Below are 19863 nucleotides of genomic sequence, written 5' to 3' on the forward strand. Positions count from 1 at the left end.
TCTAACTCCAACACTTGATAGATTCATAACACTGTCCTATGATGATTGTTATACTTTATTTGGGGTTAAAGATCATTAGGGCTAAGTGCACACATTTGTGTGTCATGTTTATAGATATAATAATTTTATTTTGGATTTGTGGATAAGTATCTCTAATAAATAATTATTTTTAATTATCTTTACTTATAAAATAAAAATGCAATAAAATATTAGGGATACTTTAAGAATAGGTTGATGATTAGGTGACTTCAGCAACCAATTAGAAACAAAATGGATAATGGTATCAAGCCTAACACTTGGGGCATCTAATAACCAGAATATTATGCTTTATTTTCTGATTGTAGACATTTTATGTTTGCATCTTCTACACCATCTGCATATGCATCAACTTAATTAAACATTACAATTTATTTACAATAATTATATTCCTTAAGTTAATAATTTGGAATATTATTTGTCTTTTTAATTTATAGTACAAAATTAGGATTACCCGAATACCAAACAATATGAAACAACTGGATTATTGTTGTTGGTTTTTCCGATCTATACATCAGGTGCATAGATCTAAAATACTAAATAGGAAAAACTTTGTTAAAATATACTTTATAATATTCTCTAAAATTGGCAAATGTTGTCAATCCTTAGAGAATATCCCAATCATTCTGAAATAAATTTAATTAATTACTTATTTTGTAAACTAAACATATACATATGATACAAAGGTTAAAAAAATCGTATTAATATAGAAATTATTTTTTAAGATAGTGGAACAACTACCTTCCATATATTTAATTATTTGTTTATGGTTCTATACAAACTAAAGAGTACACCAATAATAATGTAAAGCAACAAGGAAAAATAAGTACATGGAATCTGATTCATACCCACAACATCTATGTTGGACATTCCTTTGCTTAGAGTCATTTATTAAACCAATAAATTGTTAGAGTTGTGCTAGGACACTATTCAAACTTTAAAACAAATTTTTAAATTAAAATAAAGATTTTTAAGTTAATATTTAGATCGATTTTAAAGGTTATCAAAATAGAAGGATAAAATACTAGAATATTTAACGTATGTTAGAAATACCCTACTACATTGTAGTGTTCGGGGTGCTTGTTTGAGGGTCTACGTGCTTAATTAACCGAGCAACGTATACAAAACAAAGATAGTAAATCGTGCAAGGAGCACAATGATCATTTTAGCATACATGGTGCTTGTGATAATTAGCATCGGGTCGCTCACTTGAGTGTTCATTATTGCTCGTTCGAGCATTTCGAGCATTGATTCCTTTTGCGAAGGTGGAGGTCATGTAAATTATAAGGCCTTTTGAAAAGATGTTCGGAAATAATTTTATACGGTTCGATCTAAAACAGACAATATCACACTAACGTTGGATATATATGGGTCAATGGAGGGAACAATAACATATGTACTTCGAAAACGTTGAAATATCTCACACTAAATACTTAAAAAAATTATACATTTCAAATACGTTACTATTATACGATGACAAAAATTAGTTGTGTTGTAAAGATATCCAACATGCCCAACCAATTACAATTTAGGTTTTCAACAATTTATTAATCAACTAGTAATAGTATTGTTGTTAAATAATATGTTTAACAACAGTTTTAATCAATGATGAAATCCGTCCAAACGGTTTAAGCGGCAAACTTGTGTCAAAATCATTGAATAACGCCCAAAGGCGAAGCTAGGATTTGGAATTAGAGGGATAAATAGTCAATATACAAACAAATTATTTATTATATAAAAACTAGTTAAATTATAAAAATATTATATAGACTGAAATTAACTTGAATCATAGTAAAAATTATATTAAACTAATTGAGTTGGAGCTTCCCTATGATTATCACTTTTGAAAAAAATCCAAATGTTTTTTTACTCTATTATTCACCTAATAAAACTCCAAAAAAATTATTATGATTAAGATATCAAAACTATAAATATACATTAAAAAGGATAAATGTAAAATAACGAAAGATAAAGAAAGGACATTATAATATAAATTTATTAGCTTATTAAAAAGAATGGTTTAAATTAGCATTATGTTATAAATTTGTTACTCAATCCATTGAGCTATAGTAATTTTTATTATATTTTTACACTCTTTAAACTATATATTATAAATTAGAAAGCGATGTCAAAGCTAAAAATACAAAAAATCACATTTTCGGCAAGGAGGGCTGGGCCTCCCCGACCCTGATGTAGCTTTACCCCTGATAACGAATGGTCCCTTAGTCTAGTCCCAAGTCCCATGCGAAGTCATGAGTTCATAGTTTATAATAGAATATAATTAACGCAGTTTTAGGATTTAGTATTTTTAGAAATTACAGTCATAATGTTTATTTTTTCGAATTACAGCCACCAAATAATAAAAATCTACAACGTTTAAGTCGAATCATATACTTCCGACCATTTTATTGGTGGAAATTTTAGGTTATTATTGTAGGAAAATAAGAAGTTGAATAAAATAAAGATATTATTTTCAGAATATTATATTTTAGGAAGTTAAGATCTTTTTTAATATTTAGTATATTAAGGTTATATTTTCCTATTATTTAGGTTTAGGTTAATATTTTGTTTCCTTATTTGAGTTCTAATCTCTTGTATAAATAGAGGTGTTACCTCTTATTTATTCTATTAAAATCCAGTATTCACCAAACTAAAACCTAACCAAATTCCGCAATACGATTTTCTACAATTATGTGGTTGAAATTTTTTGATTTGCATAAAAGCTGTAAACTTTGATATTTTGATCGCTGTAATTCTTTTATAAACAATACTGATGTAATTTACAACAGTCCTAATCTTTAAGGCTATTATTCACAAAATACTATTTATAATTTATGTCTCATAAAGTTTAATGTACACATATATGTGTTCCCTACTAGTACTATCAAAGTTTAAATTTATCAATAATGAAGCCCGGTTAATTTAATTTAGGATCGAATTTTGGTAAATCTAAATTGGTTAAGAATTTGGTAAGCTCGATTCACAAATTAGATTTTAGGTCAGTTCAAAATTAGATTAAACTTAAATTTAGATCCTTAAGAAATATTTTATAGGATTATGAAGTTGTGAATATAAAAGCATTGTTGCCCCACCAATGAGACAATTGATGACTTCAAATTGCCTAAAATCAACCTATTCATCGTTTAATTTATCCTCTCAAGTGGAGAAATTACAATCATATATCAAACGCTACAACCAAAAACCAAACCTCACTAAAAAATGAAAAATCATTTACTTTGATGATTGATCTCCATTTGAGTCTAAAAGTATTTAATAATACTTTAAATATATACTTCTATGATTGATTTTACTACCATACTTTTAAAAACTCTCATTTTAATTTCACAAATTGTATATATTTCTATGATCAACTTTATCATCTTTTTATTTTAATTAATCTTTAATAATTTAGGTCTGAAAGACGTCTCTCAGAGAGACTCAGGAGATCGGCCGTTTTAGTTTTTATATTATAGTAAATTCAAAATAATATTGTCTTTTATTTCAATGGAGCAAAAAATTTATATTTCTTTCATTTTGAATAATATTTGTTTTAAGGATCAATCGAAAATAACTTATATTTGTTATCATTAACACAGGTATAATTGTATACATTTGAATATTTGATTTGATCTCTCCACCTCAACCTTTTTGAAAATTACTTATTGAGTAAAAAAATATTGTAAATTCTAAAGAAATAGAAGTAGGATGTAGTGATTAAAATTTTAAATATTGCATTTTTAGATCAATTTATTTAGGTTATATGGACACCTTATCAACTTGTTAATCCTTATTTATATTTCTGTATTTTAAATTATTTTCAATTAATAAATTATTTATTTTGTCGGTACTAGTAAATATTTTAGTACGTAGAGTAGTGTACTAATTTAGGTATAGATTTATGGTGTGCTCAACATAGCAAGTTAAGTAGCTTGATAGTTTAACAAGGTTGAAATGATACTTCTATTTAGAAAGATGTCAACGTTTGGTGAAAATTAGAAACAAATAATTAAAAAAAATATGAAAAATTTTACATAATAGCCAATTTTGCAAAATAGTTTTTAAGATAAGCAGTTTTTTTTTTTAAGTTGTGATTTGGAGCTGTTCGCTGTTAGTAACAGCGAATAAAGACTGGAGGTCAAATAAAGTCAAAGAGTCTGTTCGCTGTTACTAACAACGAACAAAGACTTTGACTATTTTTGATCTTTAGTCTTTATTCGCTATTAGTAACAACGAACAGATGCGCGCTAAAAACAGCAGGTCTTCTTTTCTTCCTCATTTTTGACCCTGTTTGACCAGGTTTTAGCTTTATTTGCTATTAGTAACAGCGGACAGATCCTTTGTCTTTTTTGAACCCTCTATATGTGTTCGCTGTTATTAAGTGCGAACAAACTAAACCTCAGATCTGGGAAAAAACTACTTATCTTGAGAAATAGTTTCAAAAGTTTGCAATAATGTGAATTTTTTATATTTTTTTGCTTATTTGTTTCAAATTTTCATGTTCAGTAAAGTAGAAGTCTAAGTAGCATTTAGTGGTGTATATTGCAGATTAATACTATTCAAAAAATTACAACTGGTAACGTTTCAAAATAAAGCAGCCGCGTAACATTTTTTCTACATTTTTTATAAATATTACTCCCTCTAATTCTTTTAAGCTGTCCCATTTAGTTTTTGACATTATTCACCGATGCCTCTTAATTTATATTTTATTTTTAATCTAGACCTCAAAATATAGTCAAGTGAGATCTTGTTTCATTTGTCTCAATGTAAATTTTATTAATATTAAATTTTTATAATTTTTAATCATGCACAACTAGAGATATTTAGAATTGAATTAGTGCATTGGATAATGTGCCAAAACTAAATAAGACGATTTAAAAGAATTGAAAGCAGTTAATTCTAAGAGCTATTATAACCTCTACTTTAACCGAAAATATCAATGTACACAATTAATTGGACAACTAAATATCTAACAACTATAATTGTACCGATACTGCTGCATAAAACTACAGGCCTATTCCATTAACAAAGTATCTATGATTGCCATGATTGAATATTGATTGTGATTACGCAAGCAAGTGTTGATTGATTAAATTCTAATCGTTGTGGAGAATGAATCAGCCCTCAATTTAAGTGTTCTCCAATACAAACCAATATGTGGATTATGGAATTGTAATTCGTAAAACGACTTCTACTGTTATTAGTAATCTAGTACACAAAACTCACATAAGGTTTTTTATTTTTATTTTTTTGTCTCAGTTTTCACAAATTGTTGTGAGAGACGGTTTATTCAAGAGACGTATTAGATATATAGGCTAAATAGCTCAATTAATACAATTTAAAGAGAAAATAAAAATGCGGAGGCTTCTTATTTTCAAGTCGTCTCTTTGAGACGATCTCTCACAAGAGTAACTGCTCTGTTTTATATTTATAATACTTAACATTCATTAGAAAGGTGGGGTACAAGCTTCAACAGGATTAGTATTTGGGCTGACTGTCTTAACTCTCCCTATTTTTCAGAGTTTTTTTCACCTTTTCTATTATAATCTCCTTGTAAATACCATATTCATCACGACCCTGTGAATTAGTAATTTCCCTTCTTACCTCCTCTAAGCCTCTTGGTCCATTAACGATTGAGAAAAATATTTCCCCCATCTCGTCTAATTTTCTCATCCTTGATGTACTTAACTGCCTCAATGCCTCACTTCCTCCTAGACCTAGCCACTGCAAACTTATAAATACACTTCTCTTCCGCTTATATATCCAACATTTTATATATGTTAAACTTTTTGCCGCTGCCGTCGCCGCCACCACCACCACTTCAACCACCTACTTTGCTATTTATCTAGCTTTTATATACCTCTCTCTTAATAAGTCAATGTTTCTCATCCTTACAAAACATAAGTTTTATATATCTTTTATGTTTATCCCCTATCTTATTTATCCGAGTAACGACTTGCTACCTTTAGATAAACCAAAAGGAGCAACAAAAGATATGAGAAGTTGGTGAAAGAATGCATGATTCCTTAAGGTCCCATGAAAGTAATGATGAAACCCATTGAAGAAATTCCTTTAAAAAAGAACAACTCATAAAATAATGCATCCCAACACCCTGGGGCCTTTGCTAGATTGTCCTGTCCACTCTATCTTCTAATCTAATTGATCCTTTCCTTCACTAGTGGTCTGTCATTGGATACCTGTCTTTTCATCCTTGGAATTTTTCATTGAACAAAGTGTATGCCAGACAAATGGGCTCATCTCATGGTGAAAAAGCCTCATACAAAACTTGTTGCTTCGTTCGTCCTGTACAAGACCACCTCACCATGCGACATACCCATATGTTTAGATGCATCGGTTATTGTATGGAGACATTTTTATAAGCAAAACTTGAAGTGTATAATTCATCATTATACCTGGTGCATCCCGCTTATTGATAAAGTATGTAAGAGTCTTATTACCATGGGCAGGACTCAGTGGGCGGACGATGATGATTTTACACAAATCAATATGGTTTTCATCACTCAAATGGCTCAATAATACAATGATTGTACTCAGTTTCCAAACTTCGTCAACACCTCAAGCTAACAATCGCACACGTTTGGCTCGACTTCATTGCACGCAAGATCACTACGTTAGCAGAACGATTTACATTTTACAACACACTGAAACAACTATTGTATCTACGATAAATTACAGCTTCTAACCATGCTTTACATAGACGATGATTGGCAAGAGAAAATTTGGCAGAGACGAGAGTCTTGAAAGCTCGCATATCATAGTAGTAGAGGATTAGAGGAGAGTGTTATTCACCTCGAATCATTACAGAATGAAATGGGACTCTCGTTATTTCCACAAATGTCGAATACTCTCTATCTAACGGTTGTTTCCATGGCTCCCCGTCCATTTGCATAAACGATTGTTTCCATTCGCCACCTCGTACTTCAAACCTTATCGCAGCAGCCTGAAAATAAGCAGTTACTTTTTGCAAAATGTACCATGCTATGGAGAAACCAGGGGAGACGAGGGAAAGGAAGGTGAGGAGACGAGAAGTGCTATGTGTTTTCCCATCAAAAAATTTCATCATTGGCAAGATTTGGCTTTAAAACGGGAAAGCAAATTAGACTTCCGATCTATCACTCATCTCCTATTCTCGACAGATCATCTAATCTAAATACAGCGTAGAAGGGTATGCGTTCGAGCAAGCACAAGCAGTAATAAGACTAATTACATGAAGAAAATGTCTCCTGAGAGACCATCTCTCTAAGAGACGTCTCTCAGACCCAGCCCAACAAAGCTTAATGCATACTCTTATTATACTTTTTCCATTATGGGCCGACTCAATTAGAGATGGTCTCTCAAAGAGACTGTCTCTCAAAACAATTTGTCAAAAACTTGGCAATCGGTCCTTGTACAAAAAAGATTAATTTTGACTTCTGTGGGAGCCGGAGGTGAGTGGATGTTCAAATTCTGATCTCGTACTATTTGGAGACAAAGAAGTCACACGATTCAATTTTATGCAAAGTTCCAACTAAACATGAAGACAAACAAGCTCAATTTTCGTTTACGCATTAGTAGGCATGGCTGCACCAGAACCTCAGCAAATACAGACCAAACAGGGTTGTGCAGAGTGCTTTTGCCACTAATTTTCCATGAAAAATCAAGCAATCCGAAGTGGCTATTTCAATCACAGAAAATACAGGATTACTGACCTGTGCAATGTGCTTGGCAGATATTAATTCTACCATCACAAAAGAGGCATGCCATCCATGCTTCAAACCAAAAATTTCAAGAAGACCATCATCAGCGTTGGCCTCAACAAAGCCTCTCTGCAGATGTGATGCAACATTTGATACCATATTTTAGATAAAAACAAGAATCAAAAAATAACATATTTTAGGTAAAAACAAGAATCAAATGCCAAAATTTATTTCAAAATGCACAGAGGTTGAGTTTAAATAATCAAAAATGAAGTAATAGAGGACAAGATTGTAGCAAGGTAAGATCACTGCGGCACACAAGCTATGGCATCATGCATCAAGACCTGATATTCAACGATTTTAGCCATTTCAGTAGCGTGTTGCTCGAAAAACAGTGCACAAAATTCTTGCAATTTTTGGTAACTTTAGATCAAATCTTCTATCCCATCAATAAGTGGTGAGCTTTCTACCTCATTTCGGCTATTTAATTCTAGTGTCTCTCATCATGTCACTGAAATATGAACCTTACATAATATCAATGATGGGAGTGTCCTATTCTATGTTTTAAGAAGTGCGGCTCGCCATGAGGCGCTAAAAGGTGAGCACTTAAACGCTCCCTTGAGTCTAGGCGCAGTGCGACACAGGAGGCTCTTCAAAGGCACACCTTTTTGCCCCTCACACGCCTCATAATATGCCAGATGCCATTTTTGATAAAGAACATGTCTTTGCCTAGTATTATTGAAATAGCCTTCAATTCTAAGATGTTTATTGAGTGGAAAGCAAAAATATACCCCCTTCATGATTCTGATTTAGATTTCAAGTGCTTGTTCAAGTGTGTCACAAAACATTTCATGCACCATGAAGCACTGTTTTCTTTCTTTACCTTTGTCTTTGTTTAAGTTATTATTTCTTTTATTAACGCAAGACTATGTTATCAACTTATCGTATGACTTTATGTGCTAAAGTCGTGTTTAGCTTTACTTATGTTATTATAATATAAATTTCATGTTGTTTTCACTTTTAGCATCTAGAACCAAGAAGGCAAGGGTGGAGAGAGTGGAGGAAGTGAGAAGAATACCTTTTCCAAGTAGTCAGGTCTCAAGTTGCCCCATGGATTTCTTCCACTTGCATAATTATGAAGATTCAATGCCACTATTGATCTTACACTGAAAAACAGAGGCAACCATGAGGAAAGGGCGCAAAGTAGCACTCTTACAAGCAAACAAATGGAATGTTTTTTGGCATAATGCAAAAGGAAGTAAGCTAAGCATCGTAAAAGATTACTAATTACCTAGATGGAACCCGTATGTGCTCCCATTCTGAACAGTTGATTTTTTTAATATGAACTCTCAAAATGTTATTGAGTCCCCTGAAAACACAAGTAATCCCATATAAGAAAATCTGCATGAAGAAAATAGAACTTTTGGGCATGTAGTGCACAAAGGAAGAATACCATTACGATTTACGAGAAAAGAATCGAAGATTAACTAGCTAAAATGTAACATTTTGGGCTAACCCAGAATAAAGCTGATTAAACAAAAGATTTACACATTACATGTGAGATGATTTTAGCAGTTAAATGTATCAATGATTGGTGAAGTATACAATAGTTATCATGATCCTTCCCATGGAAAATCTAAGCTCATAGGTAACAATTAATTAAACTAAAAACTTGTAGAATAAGATAAGATGTTGCAATGTTCATGCCAAATTTTGACTTATAATTTCCACATCCTAATAGTGAACAAAAAAGCTAATCGCTAAAGTAAAGCTTATCATTTGCAATAGTACATATTAAGGGTGCAAAGGAGTCAAACCAAGTCGAATATTGACCTGAGTTAGGTAAAGAACGAAAAATTACAAGCTCGAGCATGACCAAACTTGTAAGATTTCATGTTTGAACTTGGCTCATAAACAATTTTTACCAAAAGACGCAAAACTCCTTCAAAAGATGCTGTAAAAAATTGCTTTCACTCATATAAATTGCCAAAATCATCTGTCAACAATCTTTCTATTTTCATTGAAGAGAAGTTAGTTCTTTGACTATGTTAACATAAGGAACCTCTTTCAATATGGAACTATAAAATATCAATATCCTAGAAGTAAGCTCGAAATGAAAAGATAATTTTCATTCAAAGTGTCTTAAAAGAGAATAGCAAGGACCACAATGTCTACAAATTAAAAAAGGCCAAATTAGAAAATCGAAACATAGGATCATAAATCAGAAGCAACAGAGCGACATAACACAATTATCGATCTTGTAGACATGCCACAATTGGAAACGGTTAAATTAGTCTTACCTTAAACTCGGATCACTCACACAAGGCGTAAAAAACCAACCCTGGGTACAGCTGTATCCAGAATAAATCAGCTGCAAAAGGAAGAATTTTCATTTAGGAAAAGTTAAGAGTAGGATTCCCATGGTTATTGGTAAGGAGCAGATCACCATCAATACTCAATTATCAATCTTATAAACTTAATACATGTGAGACAATGAGCAGATTCCAAATTAACAAGTTGCTTAAAGACCATAAAAACATTAAAGCATTTCAAAAAGGAAAAATTGATATTAATAATCCACCCTTTCACCATCTGCTATGAATAATTCCAACTTTAAATTATTTTTTTATAAATCAACTTTTGCCCTTAGTTTGTTGTTAGCATACTAATAGGGTATGCTAATAGCAAACTAAGGGCAAAGGTTGAATAATTATAAAATAAAAGGTTATGCTATGCTGATAGCAAACTAAGGCTAAAGGTTGGATTATTAAAAAAATCCAAAGGTGGATTATTCACAGTGGATGGTTGAAAGATTGGATTATAAGAATCAATTTTCCTTTCAAAAATTGGGATTTACAACAGGTAAGAGTAAATATCCATAGATATGCCACAAAATATTGAAAAGGAAATGAGAAGCAAACTAACTAAGTAGGGTTCAAACATATGCCATATTAGCAGTACCTTATTTGAAATTGGACCCTGAGCAAGGTAAGGTTTTTCATTACGCAGGTTATGGAAGCTAAAAGCAACTTGTGCATCCATACCTGCAGCCCCAAAAAACAGTACCTAAGTATTATCTTTTACATCACTAAACAAGGAGAAGATATAATATTAGAAAAACAGCTGGAAGATAGTCTCTGCATGAACAGAAAATATAAATGACTTCCTCCAGATAATCTACAGTCCAGCACAATAGTGATGCTACAAGCTGGAATTTCAAGAATATGGGGATATATTATTGAAGAAGATAGATTGAAATTATATTCAGGACATACATTAACATTAAAGATAGTTTCAAGCTCTTTGAGTGGGTTGACACTTGTAAAAGCTATGTTACTTGGACTCTTCATGTTGATCCACGTACCCGTATCCGATCCTTGATGCTCGGACATTGGTATGACACTTAAGCACTTCATTTTAGGCGTAAAATTGAATATTTAAACGTATCCGACAGTTGGACACGTACCAATATCCGGCATCAATAACCCAGTCCAAGACTCCAAGTAACATAGCGTAAAAACAAAACAAATAATATTAAAATCCTGATTCATCAGATGGCTTCCCTCTTCCTGACCTTCCGAACCCTATAAATAGAGATTATAGCTGATTCCCGTATCAGCATTCTCTCAGACTTTGCCACATGTTCCTCTAACTACCAGATGCTCTTCTACGAACAGCTTCTACTCAGTACCTCACTCTTTTGGATAGTTCGGTCGTACCCCTCATATAAGGCTGACAAGATGATTCAACCAAGGAATATGTATATTGAGGTAGCAGATATAAAATGTCAAAGAAACAATGACAGCAAGGAATATTTCACTTTAATTAAACTTAAATACAAATTCAGCTCTGACAAAGGTCCACAATAATTTTCAACTGCAACCAAATTAAACCACTGATCATATTTAATACCTTTGAGGCCCGTTTGGTAGGTAGTATTAAACGGTGGTAGTGGTAATGAAAATTAGTGTAATTTTGATTGAAAAATCTCTTGCTACTTTGATGGTCATGCTTGTCCAACTTCGATCATCTCATTTTCTTTGTAAATTTCATTCCAATGCATTACCATCGGAAGATCTGGTATTAAGTGGTAATGGAAATTTATAAACAAAAAATCCTTTTTTGTGATCAAAGTTTCATTACCATGGGAATGACATGTGACTTGTGATGAAATTTGACACTATAAATCATTCTCATTACCACCATTTATCACTAACCAAACGGGCGGTTGAGGTATTACGCATCAATTTCATCTTTCCATACTTCTATATTAAATACATATTTTGCGCAAACATTTAGCTTGATTAATAGAGTTAGCAATTATAGAGCTAACTGAAAATTTCGAATAGAACATTCACTCCAATGAAGAAAATCACTAATTACTAGTTGATCAAGCTAATTGTTTATGTGCGTACAATTATCTATAGTGGAGTTAGACATAGTGAAGGATATGAAGGCATGGTATGAGAAGAAAATTAAGTAATGAACTTGGGCACAGATGCACAATGTCAATGGTTCGCTAATCTTCCAGCAAATCGCAAATCCAAAAAAGCAAGTGAATTATGTTGCACTGATTGGGCACATAGGGTAAATCTAACAGAAGTCGAACAAGCAGATGGAGCAAAATTGAAAAACAAGAATATGAAGGCAAAACAAAGGAAGCAGGGATGGGAAAGAAGGGAAAACGAATCAAAACAATTACAGCATGAATGAAGACGAAAACAAGTTATAGCATGCACAAATAATAGCAAAAAGAGGTACTTACCGATGCTGAAATAATTGTAGAAGACTCCATCATAGCAAGTCACTTTCTCAGGAAGCCGGCCAGCTAGCAAAAAGCCCTGCAAAATTCCAAACGTCCACTTCAGAAGATAAAACTATAGCAGATATGAAAAGTATTATTGAAATCTACCCGGTGCTCTTGATAAGAAACCAACACTGTACATTCAAAGAGCAGCACCATACAATTGCAAATAAGAGAAAACCACAGCTTAAGGTACTTCAGAAGGTTGTATGCAGATTGTCCAACAGGGAATTCAGAGAAACCAAGCATGTGATGCCAATACAACAATATAAAGAAATACGACTTGGAAGCGTCCCTAACCCAATAATGCTCCCCGGCCGATATTCAAAAACAACGGCATTCATCACCTATACTTTCCTACTCTAGAATTATACTGTTCTAATGGTACAATAAAATTTCACAGTGAAAAAAGAGTACAAGAAGCCGATGATTTTGAGTACCTGATCAAGAGTGCATTCTCCAGTGGACTTTAAGGAATGAGGGAGCTCCATAACTTCTCCTGCAGGCATTGTTATTGACAATTGCCAACTGCAAAAGTGATATTATTATTTGTAGCTGAATTTATGAAGACATATATAACCAAAAATCTATCCGTTTTGAACACCAAACTTGAAAAGCCAAGCTCGATATATCTTCCTTGTTTGCACAAAAAGTAACCTCAGCCAAGGATTTATTAAAAAAGTTACCCTAACCATTATACAATCATGTATTAATCAAACATCCAATGTTCCTAACACAACCAGGGTGCAATTAATCAGCCAATGTCTGCTGCTCATCCTTTTACAAGCTTTTTTCAAAGCTTTTGGGGAAGATAATGATCATTAAAATTGAATAACAGCATTCCAAGCTTTATAGTTGAAAATAATTCGGTTAATGTATACTAGCTATAAATCCCAATCATCTGACAGCAAAAATTTCCGTATCCCACGTGTACCGATATTACATGAGGATACAGACAAAAATAACACAAATAAGCATGAGACATGCCAGAATGATGGCCCAGCTAGTGTGTTTCCCAGCTTTGAACAGGCAAAAAAATCTGATAAATTGCAGTAAAAAGGATAGATTTAAGCAACAGATATCATAATGGAAGGCAAGTGTTCAAAAGCCATACATAACTGATAGATATCAGACCATGTCCATTGATTTTTAAATCAGGAAAATACTTGCCTATCTAAATGACATATAGGACCAGTACTAGCCCTTTGAAGAGATCTTTTGACTGCCGACTTCCAAGCAAATGGAAATGAGCCACCCTGTTAATATTTGATCCAGAACACAAGATAATAGAAGCACAGCTCAAGAGGCGCTCTTAATCATATTTAAAATTGTAAACTTCTAAATATGGAGAGAAATAAATAGAAATTAACTCCATAGCAATCACAGAAAACAAATACCCAGCCAAAACTCCTGGACAAATCATTTCCTGTGCCAAGAGGAATGATTGCCACTGAAGGAATCGGATTTCTAGCGTCTTTGTGAAGTTCTCCTAGACTTCCAAGTACCCAACCAACTGTACCATCTCCCCCAGCTACCTGCCAAACAATCAAGCTCAATTCAGCAACTAAAGCTAGCCAAGTGAAAACTTGTGCATCCTTGATTGTTGATTCACAACAGAAAGAGGTCATGGAAGCAATACCCCTCCACCAATACACATGTTTAAAGACTGTTGCATCATGTGTTTCTTTTTCAAATTCTTTATACATTGCTTGTTAACTCACAGGAAAGCAATCCAGAAAATTAAGCCAAGCCAAATGAATATAACCAAAAAAGAATCTAAGAGTATCAGATTCCCAATTCCAGAGGACAAAATACAACCAAAGTGCAGAACGGTTATGTAAAGGAAAACGAGAGCATGTTACAGTCAAAATCAAGATATGTTATTTACTTATCCATAGTAGTACATAGAGATTCTCGGGAAATAAAAGTTTGAAATCAGTACAGGAACTATCACATAAACTACCCTGCAAACAATTTAACAGAAAATTCATTTTGAGCTACTAAAATTCTAAATAGCAGCAAATCATCAAACGATACTAAAAATTTTCACATTGAATTGCATGCCAAGACAATTTTCATGATAACTTTTACCGCTGAACACCTGGATTCCGGCTAACACCATTGTGGGCACACAACTAATTGCAGTTAATTAAACATTGAAAAAGAGTCCATACAAGTTAAGAAAATGAGAACATCAAAGCTTGAAAGGTATACATACCACTACTCTTAGCTTTTCCCGAACCTCTTTCGCACAAGCATCACCCACACTAGCCAACTGCTCGAGGCAAGCCAATCCATACTGCACAAACTCATTAGGCTTGACATCTGAAAGGTCAAATACCTGTAATAAAGAGCAACAACAACAAACAGAAAAAGGTTACTTTTTACTGAAATAGACATGATATACTGAGGTTTAGACAATAACTTAAGGTAGCTTAGAAGCATTGATTGTTACACGGTAGAGTTTTCTAGAGCAATCGCCATGAATGAAGATATAAGAGTTATAATGACCCCAATCCTGACCTCTACTGGATCAAATGTGCCAATCATAACATAAAAGCCAAACATAATTACACAAAACGTGCTACACTGCTCTATCTAGAGGTTTCTAAACCAATCTAGTCCCTATGTGAACTAGGAACCAGCAGCATCTCAGAATCCAAAGAAAAGGAAAAGTAAATGTCTTCAGAAGGAGGCTTTTATTCTTGGAAATTGGCACCCATAACATCATACATGAGATTTAAACTTCAACAGCACAACTAATCAATAATTAGCACCATGCCTAGACAGTATACTTTCCATTAAAACAAACCTTTAAGGCTCCCCGCATCCTCAGAAACCGTGAGGTAGATGTGCAGTGCGATAATTGGCAATTGCGATCATCAGTCAAGAAAGTGGCCAAAGAAAAAATCTACTAAAATTGAAGAGAAAAGATCTTGGAACCTCCAATGGCGAGAAGAGGATGAAGAAAAACAAAGTACGACATATCCCCTCAAATGGGATTATATTTCATTAACAATTCAACATTACATTAATGAAATACCACTCACAATGCTTCATCTCACACTATCAAGCTCAAAGTTCCCTCCTTTACTGGAGTTCACACATGCTAATACAAGACACTCTAGGCTCTCCTAAACCTATTTCTCTCTTTGTATGTAGCCTCCCCCTTTATTCTAATACATGTTTAGGCCTTATATATAGCCTACCAAAACAGTAAAAGAACTCTAGAACAAGAACAATATATGTCCCAAGCCTCGCTGCCAAAACAGAAAACACACATCAGGGTCTGACTGCATGTGCAAGCACACTACATCAGACTCTTCTGCTGTTTGCTGCTGCACGCTGCCTTGTTCAAGGCACTCAATGCCTTGTTCAGAACGCCCTAGTGCAACTATCTCTTTGCTTCCTTTAAGCACCTTCATGTCACTCTTTCCCTTTTGCAGTCCATTCATCCTCATCAATGATGTATGCCATGGAATAAGCAACAATGTTATCAAAATCATCTCCAACATTAGGTGATTTGGCACTAACAATCATCCATAAAAAGAGGGATACACATCAGACATATGCTAGCTATTTAGTTCATCCACAGTTTCTGCAATTGCAAGCAGAAACAGATCATTACCAAACTTCAAAACCTAAGCTTGTTCCTACTATTAACACCCTGGCCCATTAGACCGCCGGTAACTATCCAATGAGACTGTAGACTGGCCCCACAAACCAACACAAGTTTCTTTCAGCGCACTTTGTCCCTACTCGTGCGCACCCAGGAAAACTTCCCAGGAGGTCGCCCATCCTAAAATTGCTCCCCACCAAACACGCTTAACTATGGAGGTCTTAGCAAAAATAGGCTCCGTAAAAAAAAATGCATCTTGTTTATATGAGTAGTCTATCAATCCTTTTTAAAGCTAAATCCGAGGTATCACATACTACACTAGACTCTTGACATCTTTTCTCAGCAGCAATCCTTAAACCAAACATTAAGCAAAGCATAATCGATTAGTCGTCCATCTTTGACCTCATTGAACTTTCTAAAAAGCTTATTTGAAACCTCATACAAAATTCACTTATATGGACAGTGAATAGTAAACATGTGCATCTCACTAAACTATGTTGCTTAAAAGGGGAAGCATACATCAAAATGCCAGGATCACATCTGTCATTTCACTATATATTCCTCTGAAACAGTTACTCGTTAGAATTCCATTCCCCTGAAAAAAGGAGTATACTTCAGCTCAAATAACTGCCTTCATAGGCCCAAAGAAAAAACTAAAGATCTAAAATGATACAGTTGCTCTTCAATCCCAACAATCCAACTTCTACTGCCAATAAAAAATATCCACCCTTTGTTCTCATAATAATAACCCCTTATTTCACATTACCCCTATGAAATATTAATCTTCCATTTAACAGAAAAGTAAGTACATGAATGATCACTGATTTTAAATAAAAACATAAAATAAAAAATCTAGATGACTTAATTCATTCTACAAAAGAAAACTACAATTTGAAAAATGAAAAGAAATCAAACTTTTAAAGAAACAGAAATCAAAATTAAATTTTGAAAGAGAACTAAACCCAAAAAATACGACCATAAAATTTTTAAAAATATTTTAAAACTAAATAGATATTAATTAAAAAGTTCTCATCTATTCTGTTCTTAACTGAATTTTAATGAAACAAAATAAAATAACCAAGAAACCCTATTTTCTTCAATTCGACATGAATAATAACACAGAAAAGCTAGAAAACAAATTTAGAACTTATATTATTTAAAAAATACACAGAAATTTAAATAAAATTTTGAAAAATAATAAGAAATCAAAACTCCTAACCGAGAAAAAAAAAACCCAGAAATCAAAATCAAAATCAAAATTCTAAAAACCCAAGAAACCAACAAATTCTCACAAAATGTAAAGAAAAAATATTCACCTGTTCTTCAGTAATTAGTTCCTGAAGCCTGGACATAAGTTCAGGCCCATGTCTACCACCACTTCTAGAATTAATAAAAACAACCAATGGAGCTTCTGGTGGAATCTCCACCTCTTCTGCAGCCAAAAGATCTGCTGAATCAACACCAGCATTGACATCTTTTGAATTAATTGCGCGACGCACTGCTAACCGTAGATATTGTGGGATCAAAATCCTACGACGGAGATCTTCTTTATCAACCCTTATACCAGATAATCCACAACCTCTTAATGAATCTATCACTGATGATCTTCCTGATGATGTTGATGTTCTGCTTGAATCTTCTCCTGATGATGATACCACCACAGAGGTTTTTGACGTTGACGATGATGTTGTTGGTTCCATTTTCTCTCTCCAGAAAACGATGTCGTTTTGAGATAATATAATGGGTTAATGGAAGAAAAGGGTTACCGGGCTGTCATGGAATGTGATGGATTAGTTATGTAACAGCCCGGTCAGAGAAGAAGGGAGGAGGAGGAAGATGACAATGGAGGTTTCAGATTTTGATTTTTAAATTAGTAACGGAAAAAGATTTGTTAAAATAAATTTTATTTTATTATTTAAAAAAAAAAGTAAATAGAAAATTCTGAATTTAGTAGGTAGTACTTCTATTATTTTGTTTTTTAGGATTTAAAAGTACTAATAAATGTTAATATTACTGGGTAAAAAGATGAATATTTTGGAAAAATGTGTAAATGACTGTTTTGGCCAAAGAGAAGGTATAAATAACTGTCTTATTTCTTTGTGGAAGAATCTAAGTACAGTCTGTCATTGCGTCAAAGTGGGCCCTCGTCTCTTACTAAAGTACCGTGTCACTATTAATTGCAAATATAATAAAACCGAAAAAGTATCAAATCTATCTAAGTCTATAAATTTGTAAGTTAATAAGTTTAATAACAAAAGTACATGGGGTGTGCACCAATCTAAATTCAAATCAGACCCGTTGGACTAAAAGATCAAATATTTAAATATGTTAAGATTGGAGACTGAATTGATTATAACGGTCCAAAATCCGGTCTAACCTTATTTCCTCTCAGTCCATTCCGATTTTAAATTGGTTGCAATCTTCGATACAAAAAACTTTTAAAGATGGAAAATTTTGAAATAATTTAGCAAAATAATGATTATAAAATATAAGTATTTGATTTAAAAAAATTTTTAATTAGGTAAGTATATACATCCAAATATTACTCTATTCCTCTTGAAAATTAGTTTTTTACATAAATAGTTTGATTCGTATTTTGTTCGAGTTAGGTCGGACCGAACCAAAAACCCAAAATGAGGAATTAGTAAGGCCCAGAGTCCGGACCGGATGCAATTGGTCTGATCCAGTTTAAGTCCGGTCTCAATGGATTATGGTACGGACCGCTAGTCCAGTCTCATTTTGCACACCCATTCACTCACATGGATATTAAAGTTATTCATTGCGTGTTATTCGCTAGGTACGACCCATCCAACTTGAAAAACGTGTGTCTTGGATAATATTTTTATATAAAAATTTAATTTTATTTAGATGAGTAATACTCATCCGCTGAAATAAATGGGTGATTAACAACACAAATTTAATACCTGCAGGTAAAACCACCCTTTCGCTCAATTTTTAAACATAAATTTTTTTTTTATTTAAAAAGTATGAGAAGATATAATAATACTCGAATAGTCTTAGCTTCTAAATCCATAGTAAAATTACTTTAAAAGTCAACATTATGGAATTTTAATAATTTACTTTTAACTTTAAAACACTAAAACTAAATTCTGAAGAACACTAGGCATTACTTTGTAGTCAAATTTCACATTTTGAATAATGCGTTGAATTATTTTCATTAATGTTAAAAGTTAAATTTCGACTTTGTATTAAGAATTTATTTCTTGTGTTGAATATTTGTTTAAATTTTAAGAATATATTTCATGCCCATTTACCTGCAAGTCTCGCACTCTAAGAAAAAGGTTGAATAGCTGCAAAGAAGTTATGTTCGCAATGGCGGATAGACTTTTAAAATTTTGAGCCGGCGGATAAAAATTTTATAAGCTCATGATCTAGTCAGCTATCCGCTCATGAGAACCTCTAATGGATACTGATAATCCGATTAAACAAATCTACAAATTACAATACCTATTGTACTCAACTAGATTTTTTCTAACGTAAAATTGATTGTTTGTTATGGTAGGATTGTGTTATACACTGATGTAGATTTGAAAGATCAATTGCTTAAAACCTGACACTTTCTATCATAGCGTGGAAAAACAACTGGTCATTTTTCTTTGAGCTTTGCTGCTTGTGATTGTTATAGCAGCTGCAACTGCTGTTCTTATTGTCATTTTTAAATTAGTCTATCAAAAATAAAACAAAACATC

At 33.0% G+C, this 19863-nt stretch overlaps 1 protein-coding gene across 1 annotated transcript; it reads right to left on the reverse strand.

Annotated features, from left to right (window-relative positions):
• Nucleotides 1–6524: 6524 nt before the first annotated feature.
• On the reverse strand, nt 6525–18176 carry LOC130824519 (diacylglycerol kinase 4-like). The gene is made up of 12 exons (XM_057689558.1): nt 17470–18176; nt 14753–14875; nt 13932–14069; nt 13705–13790; nt 12975–13062; nt 12496–12571; nt 10692–10774; nt 10031–10101; nt 9022–9099; nt 8809–8896; nt 7743–7859; nt 6525–6994 (listed from the first exon to the last, which is right to left on the reverse strand). Exons 1-12 carry the CDS (start codon nt 17851–17853, stop codon nt 6836–6838), a joined length of 1491 nt encoding a protein of 496 aa, XP_057545541.1. The 5' UTR covers nt 17854–18176; the 3' UTR covers nt 6525–6835.
• Between the last annotated feature and the right edge of the window lie 1687 nt (nt 18177–19863).

Source organism: Amaranthus tricolor, chromosome 9 (genome assembly GCF_026212465.1).
Source record: "Amaranthus tricolor cultivar Red isolate AtriRed21 chromosome 9, ASM2621246v1, whole genome shotgun sequence".
Classification (NCBI taxonomy): Eukaryota; Viridiplantae; Streptophyta; class Magnoliopsida; order Caryophyllales; family Amaranthaceae; genus Amaranthus; species Amaranthus tricolor.

What these genes read in the sequence shown, in the direction of transcription:
- LOC130824519 (XM_057689558.1), bottom strand. Translation starts at nt 17,853, where the DNA reads ATGGAACCAACAACATCATCGTCAACGTCAAAAACCTCTGTGGTGGTA. An exon ending in GGGAAAAGCTAAGAGTAGTG is followed by an intron (nt 14,070 to 14,752) that starts GTATGTATACCT and finishes ATTGTTTGGCAG; the next exon opens with GTAGCTGGGGGAGATGGTAC. An exon ending in CTGCCAAGCACATTGCACAG is followed by an intron (nt 6,995 to 7,742) that starts GTCAGTAATCCT and finishes GCTTATTTTCAG; the next exon opens with GCTGCTGCGATAAGGTTTGA.